Below are 15,741 nucleotides of genomic sequence, written 5' to 3' on the forward strand. Positions count from 1 at the left end.
AGTGCTTAAAATTATGGTAGAGTATATTTGCAGTAGCAACTTTGAAATGTCAATCGATAAAATACTAATTTGTTTCATGTCATATATATGTACGCTTTCCTTTCGTGCAAAATGCTTGCATCTAAGTACTGTTGTGAATTTGAACTGCATAATAATTGGTAAATACTATTTTTATTTTCTTAACGATTAAGTGGCAGAGTTTTTTTCTTTTTTGTTAACATAACTCGAAATGGTGGTAGGATGGTCATTGCTTTCTTGTAAAGATTGACTAGAGCAGACATTTTATATATTTACAAATAAAGTTATTTTACAAAGCAATGGTATGAAAATTATACTTTGTATTTTTTTTCTCATTCAAGTACGAACATATTTAGGTCGAAAATATAGCGTGATATACAGCATCATTTCATGAACACAGACAGTAAGTCTTGTAAAGATAATGGCTAGGTCTTATTCAATATGTTAGCTGATCGTCAGTGGAGTGTAAGAGTACACTATATCATTTACTACACAATCACATGGTGCCTGTCTGAAGGCATCATGCAAAGTTAGTTGACAGTATGATTTTCTAATTCTAAAATTCTTAAAATTCTTGGTAAAGTAGCAAATTACCTTAAAGTTTGTTAATTACTTTTTAAGGGTCTATAAAGAGTAACCTCATTTATTTTGAGCATAGATGAATACATTCAAACATACATTCAAAGACACGCATATCTAAATTAAATCGAAAAAGCAGAAACGCATGCTGCATTAAAAAAAACAAAAAACAAACAAACTAAGAGGCCTGTGATCTATGTAAAATCTCTCTAAATTTTTCTAGATATATTCTTGTAATCTGTAGTCTAATAAATGAAAAACTAATTCTAGTTATATTGTATTTAAAATAATAAATGCATTATCAATAATGCAATGTCCACACTCACAAACTTATCATGAAATATTTCTACCATTTCCAATGCTTGAAAAAAATCAAAAAAAAATCTACATTGTTAATTATTTTTTGTGTGTTTCTCTCTCGATTTGGTTTTTGTACTTAGTTTGTTAAATACTTACATGCGTAGCATTGAGAAAACAGACCGAGTAATAGCATAAAAATACATAAATAAATAATACATTTAGACGACAACTGTAAAATGCATTTTCATTGGAACCATTAGACATAGTGTTTAATTTGTTATATATTTGAGACATATATCATCGTACGTATCATCTAATATCATCCACATAATATGTCTTTGCTTTTTAAAGGTTTTTAACTTTTAAATTTGTCATTTTTCGTAAAAGAATCACAAAAAAAAATTATACTGAGTTCTTTTTCATTACAATAACAATTTTGTACGATTGTACGAAAGAAGATATATTTCAATTATTTTTGAGTTACAAGAATAAACAGTTTCATGACTTTCAATCTGTCCTGGTAGATAAGGTAAACGGAGTGCTAATATCTTCTTATCATAATTTATAGAATGACAACAATTATAAATTACTATGACAATTTACTGTTTAATGGAATCAATATGCAGATTTTTTTTTGTTCTTTTGTGTGTGTGTGGGGGGGGGAATTATTTTATTGAGTAAATATCGTAAAGTTCATAAAACTAGAGCAATGACTGACCGAATAACTGTTGAAAAACGTGACTTTAATTTTACCTCGCATGTGATGATCGCACACATTTCCGTTTTTCCCCTGTTTTTAATGGAAGAAAATCTCGTTAATGTACATTATGTTTCACAGGGTTTTAAAAAAATAAAATTATTCAGCGCACGTACGCGTCTCATTCAATTAATTGCATTTCAATTCAAGAAAATACTATGCTATTATTATATGTTAAAGAGACTATATATTTTATCTTCGAGTTGTTTGTAATCATTTATTGTACTATTTTAATCTAGTTCATTAAAATGCCTGCAGACAAAATAGTAAATAAATTAAGGTTAAGAGTTTATACTGTAGAGATGCAAAGGGATAATTCCCGACTTTTTAGTTAATGCATCAAGCTCACCATCTGAACATTTAATGTGGGGGTATACTTTATTTTCACTGGTATTTTCTTAAACGTTATATCCTACACATAGGTCACACTTGATATTAAGATGCTTTAAAAATGTTTTAAAATTTTAAGCAATTGCTTATAATTGACGTAGCAGATAGATAAAAAGATATATTAAGACGACCTATCGTTTTGATAATATTTGATGTTTCATCTTGTTCTTGTTTTTATTCTAAAATTTTTCATTTATTTTGGCTATGTTGCTCTAATCTAACCTTCTTAAATGACAAACAATTACTAACACACAAAACCAAACTACAATTCAGCTATTTTAAAATCACTGCTAAAGTGAGATCATGATAGCAACCTGTGGATGGATCGCACATCAAAATCAAAATTTTACATTAAAGTTTAATTAATAAATGAACTGTTTAAAATCAAATACATATTTTAAAGTTTATATACATGTTTAAAGTAATCATTGTTGCCTTAATAGTATTTTATTCTGTAATATTGATTTCTGGGAATGGCTTAAGAACTTGCTGCCCAACCCATTTGCATTTTGATATATACTCATTATTTGTATAATATGTTTGTAAACATGTATTTGATGTAATAAAATATGTTTAAACTAAAATAGGAGATAGATAATTATAGTGTAAGTGTGGACATGTGGATAAACATTCTAACTGCAAATCATACTGTATAACGTTTAAAATATTAGTAATGAAAGTCTTCTAAATCCAATGCATACAGTCAAATCGATACGAATATTCCGAATAAAGGTAAAATATTCGTGATATTTTAGCGTATTCCATACCGCGTGGCACAAACATTTTTTGTATAATTTTCATTTGAATAACTATAGATTATAAAATAGTACGTGACACATGAATAAAATGTAATATGAAATTTAGATTCGAAAGTTAAAAAAAAGAACAACAAAAAATAACAACAAAAACAACAACGTACTGTTCATTATGAAATAATTAACACATATGAAAATTAATATTTAGCATTTTGAAGCATAACAAGAACCGGTTTTAGTTAGAATGTTTCAGTTGCAGTCAGTCAGTGCCAGGGTGTTCTTTTTTTGTTCGGGCAGAGAATTAAATTTTCAGAGAGAGAGAGAGAGAGAGAGAGAGAGAGAGAGAGAGAGAGAGAGAGAGAGAGAGAGAGAGAGAGAGAGATGCATCATTCAACATAGCTCATGTTTTTATAAATCTAAGAAATCTTTGAGAAAAAGAAAATGTTTTGTTTGAAAATTCGTTAAATTTAATGCAGAAAAATGACTCAAATCTGTGCCAGTAATAGAGACATATCTTTGACGCAAAAAATAATGATAACTACAACATGTAAATAATAAATTGACAGCAGCTGTGCTAAGAAAAATTATTTTTTCTCATTAATAATTTTGTAGTAAAACAAACAGCACTATCATTCGAGTCATCTAATGTCACCAACAAAACATGTTATTGCTTTTTACGGCAATATTATCATTTGTCTATGTAAATACATTCTGTCTTATCAGCTATCAAATTATTGGTTACAAAAATATTTTGTGTTTAATTATCTTACAGTAGTGCTTATTCATATTCATAACAATCCAGCGTGTAGCAGGTTCATTCAAATGATTTCATTCATTTTATAATATTTTATTTTTTTTCGATTATGCTTATTGAAACACTCCCGAATCCATTCCTGAAACCAACAAGTTCCAGACAATGAGCGTAAAAATTCTTACTCAATGAACAATAGCTTTCCACTGACTGGGTTTGAGCCCACGCGGCCGGCAATCAAGCAGGGGCCGCGTGACCGAGTGATTAATGCGTCGGGCTAATAGTCTTATTTCATTTGTTTACTATAAGGTCGTTTAGTAATTAAATATTTAAAAGAAAAACACATTGGTTGTTTTGATAAATTATTCACGTGTCTGAATTAAAAAAGTCATTTAATATTACAAAGTTGTATACATATTTGCTGAAATTCAAAAAAGTCATGTACAATATATGAAGTAAAATATTGAGATATTTAATTAAATTGTATAACTGATATTAATGAAATTCATGTTTAGAATCATAGCTACAGAGAGTTGACATAGCTGCAGCCAATCAAAACACCTTTCAGCATTTAATATGATATATGATAAATCAATCATATCATGTGACCGATTCGTTTTTATTACCTCTTATGAACTGAAACATTGCGTTTTCATGGTCATTATCTTATAAAAATAACTAAAAAATAAAGAGAACAGCATTCATATTCGACCGAGATATTTTGCACTTCTTTAAAATTCAGTCCGTTAATGAGTATTGAGATTAGTTTGTAGTTCACACAATTAATTGTTAAATATATTCGCACGCCACAGTGTCATTTCTGTGAAGCAAAAGAGATTTCCGCTGTCTAACATTTTCCGTTTAATTTCATGCCACTCAGATATTGCTTATGTTCATTTGTCTTTAATGTTTACAAATTGCGTTATCTTTGTCTGTATACTTTTTTCTGTTCAGTTCACATTTACACTTGATCTGCTGATACTAAATTTTATAATCCTGACCATCTCATTTCCCTATCCACACAACACTTAAAGATACTCCTACTGAGGACAAAAAACCTTAAAAACCACATTAAATTTGAAATTCTTGCATAGGTCACGTGATGCACTTAAAATAGAAAAGTAAGCGAGAATAATAAAGAAATATACTAAGAGTTAATTTCTATTTAAAAATTGCTTTTTTATCATGATTTTTTTACAACGTTTTGAGTGGCCATTTATACAACAAAACTAATTATTCTGGAGAAAGGGAGTAAAGTAATGATCTGAAATTCCCACAGAAGTTATTAGTTCAGACTTACATCAAGTAAGTACACAAGTTATCAAAGGAATATTTCAAGTCCATTCATTCTAAAAAATACCTCAGTTGAGTCCCTTTTATTTCCAAATTTGACAAATTTCAATTAAGACATAACATTTTAAGCAAACATTTCAAAATATGTACAGACTGAATTCGTTTGTACAATTTGTTGCTATCAGAAGTATCTTAGATATAAAATTTTTGTTTAATAAAGGCCTATGTAGTGACCGTTTTGTAAAATAGAGAAAATCGAAATCAATAAATATCGCCATAAACGGCTAAATTGAAAATATTGCGGGCTTGGTTTGATGAAATCTATAACCGAACGACATTGAAAATTATGGCAAGCTTAATTCCATTCCACCCTAGCACCAGCTTACATAATTTACATTTAATTTAAACATGAAAATTGTGAAATATTGAATTGAAGAAGACATATGTATATCTGCAGTAAAACCGTTTACAACGTTTTATTTTCCAATATATATCTTTTTTTAATGCGTTTATTTAAGGTCGCCGCCGGAAAGCCCATATTGGCGACCGTACACTCAAGTCGGGCCATCCTAGAGCGTCCCGCCGAGATTTTTTCGTCGATTTTTTTCAGCTTTTATTGGTGGAGGAAGACCCCAGGTGCCCCTTCGAGCATTATTTCAGGCTCGAGCGGGCACCCAGGTAGAACCACCGACATTCCGTAAGCCAGCTGGATGGCTTCCTCACATGAAAGATTTCGACCCAAGTGAGGATCGAACCTACAGCGGTGAGGGACCAGTGATCTCAAGTCAGCGATCTTAACAACTCGGCCACGGAGGCCACGGAGGCCCCTCAAATATATATCTTGTCGTTTTGTACTTTTTATACTTTTTATACGACTTGTAGGTATGTGATCATTGTCAGGATAACAATAGCCAATCAAAACACAATATGATCCAAAACTTACCGATTAGATGGACTCGATAACCTGTCGATCATAACAAAACGACTTAGAATGCTAAAAAAGACCTAAAGATGATTGTTTCTTAATCATAACAAAAAGCATTGACATAATATTGTGTCAGATGTCTTTGTTTAACAAAAACTACGTTTTTTTGTACTTTACTTTCCAAAAGCATAGTGTAATGCACTGTAATCTAAGGGGGGGGGGGATTATCATTATGTTTAGCATACTTATTTCTAGAAACTAATATTTTAAAAGGAATTCTAAACAAAGCCATTTATTCTGGCTTGCTTTACAGGCATCATCATTTATAACAAAACAAATGTTTACAAAACAAGCCATTGATTATTTCAGTGTAAGCCGATTGCAGTATAAAGCTTAGATAAAACAGTGGATTGATTGTATTGTGAGAAAAATTAAAGTTTATCAATGATTGTTACAGTGTTTGTCCAGTTAATTCGTTTTAATGACTTTTATAAATGTATTAACCATTAAAATGTTTAAATGTTTGAACAATGTCCCAGACAGCAGAAATGCAAAACACAAAGAATATTCATAACATGATAAGAATAAGTACTGCATACAATTTGCTTTTGCCTTGTTATTTTGTTCATGAAAACAAAACTGTAACAAAGTTTGCCCTTAGTGTTGTTATCACCACGTAAAATATTAAATTTCGAAGAGATTTCGAAGAGAAGGAGTAACTATATTTTATATGAAATATTCACTATAATAAATAAGCTAATAAATTAAATTAAATTTACAAAATCTATTCTATAATAATTCTATCCTAACAACTGTCTATTCACATTTTATTTTGATACTTTTAATTCAATTTTCAAATTCTGCTTTTATATACCCTTTTTAGTACATGTTTTCTTCTATGCGTAGTTTGTATTTACATAATCTAATATCAAAGTCCATCCCGGACTCCTTGCCGGTAGTCCTATGTTGCTGGGTCGTGTAGGGGGATATCTTTATTGAATAACATCCTTCTTTGTTGATCTGATTTTTCATATTCTAGTTTCGTAGGTTTTTTTTAATAAAACTTCTGGGGGAAAACTAAACACTTACAAAGAATTAAATGAGTCTTTTTCAATTTAATTAATTAACAATGATATCTAGCACACCCTTCTTTTTTGTTTTTTGTTCATCAATAGTCCTTAAAACAAATATCTGCTTAAATAATGTTTTAGCCATGCTTAGTACAATAAATGATACACGTCAAGTTTATAATCAAAAGGCACTCTAGGGGTCCTATAACTGTACATCAGTGTATGTGAGATTGTTACTTAGAAAGTCCAGAATATGTGGCACATTTAAAAATTATCAAAACTCACTTACGTAATCAAAATCTTTCGAAACGTCTTTCTAAACTCGATGCAGCTAAAGTTATACAATATCGGATTTATCGTTGAATTAAAATACGTCATCCAGAATAATATGTTTAATACGCCCTTCGACACCCAACCGGGATAAGCAATGCTTACGTCAAACACAATATGAAAAGGCAGCCATAAAATACTATATCCTAATATGATATAGGTCATTATTACAAATAACCTTTTGTCACGAGTAAACCTACTTTTACGACGAGCCTCCTGAACGTCTTTTCCCAGCGTATTAGTCTTTTGAAGAATATGAACAGTAGCAAGATTATTTGCACCATTTGCACAAGGTATTAGAGGCGGTAAAACTTGCTGTTCTAGACTTCCTTTTGAATCATCCGGTGGTGTCGCTGAAGAACATTTTTTCGAGGCATTTTCACATTTTTCTGGTCTTTCGATAATTACAGTTGATTTTGTATGACAACGATTGGCGTTTTTACATTCTGACCTTTTACGCATGAAAGAAAACACGTAAATATAACTCACAATCATAATGCAAAAAGGAACATGATGCCCCAGTAATGCCAAGATAAAGACAAACTCTTTGTTTAATGATGGATCCCAAAAACATTCTCCCGGTTTGCTATGTCTAAGTCTATCCATTAGCCATGGTGGAACCCACAGGATCAGCATAAACACCCTAAGAGAAAACAAAATATTTTTATTCAAAACAAATTATAAAATGACAAACACAATAACCTGAAAGAATCGAAAGGTTATGGCCTTATAATCACAGTACTTGTCATCACATTTATTTGCTGATTAGATTATTCAGATTTCACTCCTATACTTGTAGCTTTGAAAAACGTATATCCCTAACGTGCAACAAAATTGTCTATAAACATTGTTTGAAAGTTACTGTTTTTGGTATGATTATAATTTTCTTTTTTTTCTCTACGTATAAAAACATGATATCAAAATGTAAAAACATGAAATATCGGTTGGTTTTGAAAAACCTAATAAAATCGTAAAACAAAACACTGTTGAAGAATTTGTGTTTCCAAACAATTCAATAAGTAAATAATGTCCTACCAGACAAATACAATTGAGATGATGCCTTTCCGTTTTGTATGATGTTGTCTGTAGTGTACACTCCATTTCATACACCAAAACCTGTCCACTGATATCAGGTTTAAAGTGAACACCGACACAAATGTCATACCTGAAAGTGAACACCAATACAAACATCATAACTGAACACATAAGATGTTGTTACCAGTTTGATATATCAGCCATGTATTACGGACCAAAATCTGTGCTTTAAAAATATATTAACGAAAAGGACTAAAGAAAACAGATGATAATTATTGTAAATTCACATTGATTTCGTCATAATATGCAAATTTTCAATGCTACATATCTTATCTTTAAACGTATTTGATGATACTTAAAAAACTTATATTTGCTGATATAAGACCTAAAGGAAAGTTTGTTAACGCTTTCTTCTCAAACACAAACACATTTGATTTAGTTTCAGTGTAAAAAGTATAAATATACCATAATCGAAAAATATCCAAACGGCGCAAAGAGCTTCTCCAAAAGGCCAATATCCTAGGACAGTATGTGTAGCCATAAAACTCATCGCAGTCACGGCAACAGCTACGTCAGTAATCGCCAAATTTACTATATAATAATTAAAAGTCGTCTGCAACTTTTTATTCATTTTTACAGCTATCAACACAAGCACGTTTCCGAATATAGTTGCAAATGTAATTGCGTATAAAATAACAGCCACGAATATCTTATTCCAAGTTATAACTACTTTAGTTGAAATAAATCTATTGGATGTATTAGAACAGTTTTGGAATTCGTCATCCATCGTCGTTTTAAATTTTCAGAATCATCTCCAATAAAACTTTAAAAATGCGTTTTATATCATTCCGGCTTCAAGGCAAAGTGGCAGCTCTCTCGATTTTTGTAACTTTTAGAACAATAATTTCCTAAAAATCAATATCAATTTAAAGTAATGCAGAACATTAGAACATTTTACATTTACTTGTTCCATGTTGTAAAAAGCCGCATCATTAAGAATCATTGGATTTTTTTCCCTCGCGGAGTAATGTCCTGTTGCCAATAATGTCCTTTTTCAATTGCTTTGCTCCGGTTTGCTTATTAGTCGACCGAATTTCGAATGAAGAACGAAACGTTAAAAACAACCTCGCCGCGCGTATAATTGATGGTATCAATTTCGTTTCAATTCGGATATAAGCAAAGAAAGAAAAAGAAACAACAGATAAAATGAAACATTATGGAATCAAAATTGTAACCGAGGCTGTTATCATTATTATCTCATCATTGAATTGTTCTTAGGCTGTTAAAACATGATTTATTGGACTTAAGTAGCTTTGTAGAATAGATATTTCAATTTTATAAGCAAACAGAATGCGCAAAAAATATATGTTGAAAAATACAATTAGAGAAATGATAATATTAAGACAAAACGTTAGCTTGTAAAATCACCGTTTACAAATGGCCATCGTCTATTTTTACGAGTTAACACTTGTACATAGAAATTATATGCACACCTTGACAATACAGAGAAAATAACTGTAATTCGAATGCACAAAACAAAACTGTTTCAATATGTTTCATCAGAACATTGTTTCTATGAAGTTTATTTTGTTGAACATGTAACTATAAATTGTTTGTCAATATCATCATTTTAAAAATTACATGAAGAAAGGATAAAAAACCTAAAATAAATTGTTTAGACTTAAACTCCAGTTTTAAAGAAATCTATATGATATAAAATATTTTATCTGTTATAAATATATATTTGCTTTTTATGACAATTTCGTGACCTACAACCTATAAGTGACCAACGAACAACGAATCTGAACAATGATAAACAGCAAAGAACAACTTTTTTGAAGAAAATTTTAATGATTTAATCAAAGCTTATAATCACTGATCGACGCCTTTGAATCAATTTAATAGCAGAGAAGAAACAGCGGTTTTGAATTTATCTCCAATGAACAAAGCTTTTGAATACTAATTTACATCAATATTCAGCGTATAAAATAATTGTTAAATTGGAATTCTATTATTTCCTTTTATAGAGAAATCACTGCATTTTTGTTCTCGTTGACAAGGCTTTCAGAAATTTTTATGTCACATACAAATATAAAATGCCATTTACATGTTATAATTCTTGTTTTTGTTTTCAGACAATAACTTTTTATGAGTTTTTGTTGCCGTGGTAGAAATTAATAATTTGCAAAGACATGCAATTTTAAAAAGCAATACTTGTTGACTATAATAATAAATAATCATCACTCTAGTAAATTGTTAAAAGTGACATTTATAATTATCATTAAAGTTAGCTGCATCCTGGACGCATTGAAGTGCTAGACTTGCTGCGCTTTCTGCTCGTGCTGAAAAATTCGATTTGCTGTGCTAACAGACCGTGCTTTTCGACGGTATGATATGATGCTTTTTATGTTTTTATTTGAATAGAACAAAACATTTTACATGTATCACATTGAAACTAACAGACAGAACCAATATTGATATGCCTTAAAATAACATGCCTCTCTTTCATATAACATTTTATATTAGCCTATGATTATCTGCATCAAGGGCAAATATGTTTTATACTGTTTAGATAATGGATTTAAAGTATGTAAGATAAAAGTAGCACCAAATATCACGTGACAAGTCATTAAAGAAGCAGAATGTTAACAAGTGTGTTTTAAATTCAATGATATTTAATCACTTAAACTGTTTTAAATGCGAAAATGCAAAAGGGCTTCAACTATACGGCCAGTGAGTTACTTCTTTTGAAATTTTAATAGGACACACACACAAATAAAAAAAAAAAAAAAAAAAAAAAAAAAAAAACAAAAAAAAAAAACATAAAAGTATTGAAAATTGAAACTTTTGTGGTTTTAATGAACCTTGAAATTGCAAAACTATCCATTATGTCACATCAATATATTTTTTCTGGATACAGATATCAGATGGAATCATACACGGTGAGTTTTTAAGCTATTTTTCTCAGCGCACATGTAAGCCCTTTTAGATAATAAGTTGATCATTAAAACAGTTTTGGATTAATAACTTTTTATTCGTGCTAAAAAAAACATTTTGAGTAAGAATGCACATGCAAGCCCTTTTAGTTAAAAGTTGTTTATTGTAACAATTTGATTTTAATAACTATCCGTACGTACTCGAATGATGTTTAACCTTTAGAGAAAGAATGCATCATTGTATCTTAATTTACGTTCAATTTCTTAACATTTGATCTGTCTATATACCAAAGTTACCAAATCAATCTACACAATTAAGTGTGATTTAAAGTGTTTCTAGTTTTGTAATTAATTATTTCTGACAAAAGATAAAATGTATCAATAAATATCACGGTATGATTAATGTTTGTACCCGATATTTTTATATTTATAATTGTAATATGCTAAAAATATATATCACACACATCATTTTGTACCTTGACACATGCCATCTAAACTCGTTGATTCATCTGTCTTAGCAATGCATACGTTAGTAAGCAAAATGGATGCAAATTTTGACTGGCTTGACTGTATGTTATTTGTGAAAAAAGATATGCTTTTGGAAAATTAATTTTCCCAGATTTTTATATTTGAGAATTTTTACTTATTTTAAAAATTTATCCGTTTAAAATTCAAAAAATTTTATTGGGGTGTTATATTATCAAAAGAAAGTTTTATTCGATTCATTATTTATGACTGTAAAAAAAGATTTCCTATTTAAAAATTGTAAAAAAATTTAAAAAAAAATAAAAAAAAAAAAAACAATTCCCAAGCAAATTTTAAATTTTGGGTTTTAACTGGAAAAACGGGGGGATAAAAAAATCAAAAATTAAATTAAGGGGAAATTAAACCCCAGAAATAAAAAATTTTTATTCAGTAGGAAAAGGGAAAACACTTAAATTTTTAAAAAGTTTAAGTATGTGAATTGAAAAAAAATTGGGGTTTACTTTGAAAAAATAGGAAATTAAAAAATGAAAAAATTGTGTCAACAGAAGAAAATGGGAAAATTGTGGGATTTTTTTTTTGCAAAAAAAAACCCCAAACCCAAATTTTTTTTTTTAAAATTAATTAAAACGGGGCAAAAAAAAATGCTACAGCTTTTGGGGACAAAAAAGAGCGTTTAATTTTAGATATAACAATAAACAATTTTTTTGGTTTTCATTTTGAAAGTTTTCCCGGTTATAAAATTTAAATAAAAAAATTATTAAACAATTTTTTTAGGAAAATTTTAACATTAACAATTTAAAAGTTTTGAAAACCCAAAAAAAAGCTTTTGAAAAATGAAATGGGAAAGTGATTGGGGAAAAATTTTTGGGGAAATATATTTAGGGAAACCCATTTATACGATAATTTAAAAATTTTAGGTTTATTTCAATTTACCCAAATATTTATTTTGAAAAGGGGTTCGCTTTAAAATTTATCATCTGATATAATTTGGGGTTTTTAATTTAGCCCAAAGCCTCAAATTTTTTTTTCAAAAAGGACTTTTGGAAACAACCTGATACAGTTAAAAAATTAAAAATTAAAAAATCCCCCGCTGGCCCAAAAAATTTTTTTCATAAGCCTACAAAAAACAATTAAATTTTTTTGAATTGTAAAAAATTTTTAATACGCTAATCAAAAAAAGAGAATTATTTTAAATTTTTTTACTAAATTTTTTAAATTTTAAAAAATTTTTTCGGGGAAAAAAAAATAAAAAAGGATCGACCAGTTTTTTTAAAATGCCGGGGTTTTAAAATGAAAATTTTAAAATTGTTTAAATTTTAAAAATGTACTGAACTTAAATCACTAAAACCCTTTAAAAGAAAAGCCAAAAGATTAACCCTTAAAAAAGACCCCTTTTCCACTGATAATCAAAACTACAACCTTTAATAAAAAGAGGGTTTATATATTTAAAGCATGATATCTATTTTATAGCTTTTCAAAATAACGAATGTTTAAATACCCCCCTAAACAATTTTACGGACCAAATTGTTTACTAATGTTTATTCTATGAATTAAACTTAATTAGGTCATTGCTTTCTTCAATGTAAAAGTTCAATAATACTTCTTTTAATAATATTATTATAAAATTCTAATCAATTTATAAGTTTTTCTTTTGCAAGAAGTATGTTAAGTTAAAAGCATGTCTAAGATTTTTCGTTTTTTAATAAACATGTATTTTATTTTTTTTTTTCCGGCCTGTAAATTATCCCAAGTGGTGAATTTGAAAAAAAAGTTAAATAAAGAAAAATGAAATAGCCTTTCCTTAGACTATTCGTTAATCTTAAAATTAAAAATTGTTTTGTTTTTCCTGTTTATTTACACTATGGCTTAATTGTTATGGAACCTTTTTTAATTTATAAATGAAAGGAAAAATACTGTCAAAAATTTTTTTAAAAAGAAAAAACCCACAAATTTAAAAAAGAAAAAAGACTTATTTCCAAAATTTTTTGGTATGAAAAATTAAACGAAAATTTTTGATAGTAGCCCTTGAATATCATGAATAAAGATATTCACCGGCAGAAAGAATAACCCAGGTAACCGAGGCCCCAAAGATTTTTTCCATGGCTTTACAGTCAAAATTTTTTTTTTTATAAAGCCCAAAAATTAAAATTATAAGAAAAAGTAAATAAATAAAAAAATGACAATAAACAAATAAAAAAGTGTTAATTATTAAAATCTTTTTAAAAAGTAATTGAAATTTGGGAAATCTTTTTTTGTTCTTTTTCAAATTTCTTGAATAATAAAAAAATGATCGTTTTATCACAGTATGGTTATTTGAAAAAGACTTTCATCAAATTAACCCTAAAAAAGTTTTAAAGACATAAAAAGCGGGGATATATTCTTTAAATTTTAAAAAATTTTGTTTTCTACTGGGGTTTTAAAAACATTATTTCTACGGTAAATGTATGGAATTTTTTACAACAAAGGAGGAGGGAAAAATTTTAATTTTTATAAAAAAAAAATAAAAGGAAAAAAAACCAAAAAATTAAAATTTTGATTCTTTCGAAATTGGATCAATATTTTTTGTTTTGAATTTTAAATTTTTAAATTTTTAAAAAAATTATATATTTGACATTTCAAACGCAAAAAAAAATACAAAGCATAATACGCATTTTATTTCAAAGTGTCGTCTTTGTCGTTAATAATTTGTTGATCTTGAAAGTACATTTTATGTTTCAGAATTCTACCTCAGTTAACAATTGAAAGTTTGGGGTCGATGTGAATAAATAAAGAATTACTCACAAATTGAATATCAATAATGAAATTTAATCTGAAGTTTTGTCAATATCCATGTAATGGCTCAATGACAATAAACAAATAAAGATGTGTTTAATTGGATACCTTTCAATCAATGAAAATTGGCATGAATTTTCAATGCTTCTCAACAAATATTCATGAATGATAAAACAATCGATATTTTATATACAATATGATTATTTGAAAGACACCTTTATAAAGTGAACGATATGTAAATAAATTCATTCAGTGGATATATAATTTAAATGGTGTATATTTTCTTAAAAACGGTAACTCTATGATACTTTTGGTAAAACTCTAAAAAGCAACCAATACAATTAAAATTATTATGGTATTTTTTAAAAAGGATTAGATGCAAAAATGATACGTTCATTAAAAGATCTAACGCATAAATCTTTTCAAAGATCTTACGCAATATCCTCTTGTGGCAAATATTTAAAAACGTTTTAAGCCTTTTCCAATTTCCGAGAGATTTTAAGAAACAATTCTTTCACTTTTTAGCTTTCATCATCGTTAGGATGGTATTGATGTGAATATGGTCTATTTTTGAAATTAAATTTTTTCGATAAGGACTGTTTGATCAATAAAATTCCATTTTTTACATGACAGGACTGAAACATTTTAACTGATATCTGTGAAAAAAATGATGCAGGTCTGTACCAAAAATAACTTTTTGTCAACAAGTCGCTTACTCCGTTTTCTAGAATAATTGTTTTGTTTTTTTTTGTGAAAAATGACTCAAATATGAAAAGCTTTTAAACGCTTAAAAACATGACCCATTTGTATGAAACACCGTCAGAAGATTTTGATCATTTCCAATTTCCAAATTAGTGTTAAATGTGTACTGCACCTCTGGGTTATTCCTATCTTGCATTTCCCTCTAGAATACTAATCTTATGCAATCATTTTTATATAAACTGACAATGTGTTGAAACATATTTTGCTTTCATTTCAGTAACATTTTACTTGATTTTAATGGTAAAATGATTGCTTTCATTGATACATATTAGCCACAATTTTATACTAATGTGTTTATGATGTGGACAGTCAGCGTTTTTTTTTTCTGATCAACTGGCCTTAATGAAAATTACAATACACCAGTTGTTATCAAATGTCATGTCAAGAAGTTGAATGACGACATCGCACTGAATAACTTTCTGAGTTAGATATTTACGTACTAACATCTACGAAAACGGAAGGCAACGTAGTTTAATTAGGATCAATTGCAATGCAAAAGAAATTCATTAAGCATTATAATGTGGATTACTCAATAACTGTTTTCCTTTATTCGTCTTTAAGACTTTGGCTCGAGATGGAATA

The 15,741-nt window shown here is 28.6% G+C and overlaps 1 protein-coding gene across 1 annotated transcript; it reads right to left on the reverse strand.

Annotated features, from left to right (window-relative positions):
- Positions 1 to 7,103: 7,103 nt before the first annotated feature.
- LOC132741984 (muscarinic acetylcholine receptor M4-like) lies at positions 7,104 to 8,990 on the reverse strand. Its single transcript, XM_060730258.1, has 3 exons — positions 8,669 to 8,990; positions 8,204 to 8,333; positions 7,104 to 7,811 (listed from the first exon to the last, which is right to left on the reverse strand). Exons 1-3 carry the CDS (start codon positions 8,988 to 8,990, stop codon positions 7,124 to 7,126), a joined length of 1,140 nt encoding a protein of 379 aa, XP_060586241.1. The 3' UTR covers positions 7,104 to 7,123.
- Positions 8,991 to 15,741: the final 6,751 nt, after the last annotated feature.

The sequence above is a fragment of the Ruditapes philippinarum genome, unplaced genomic scaffold, assembly GCF_026571515.1.
Source record: "Ruditapes philippinarum isolate M1 unplaced genomic scaffold, ASM2657151v2 ctg11098_1_1_1_1, whole genome shotgun sequence".
Taxonomy (NCBI): Eukaryota; Metazoa; Mollusca; class Bivalvia; order Venerida; family Veneridae; genus Ruditapes; species Ruditapes philippinarum.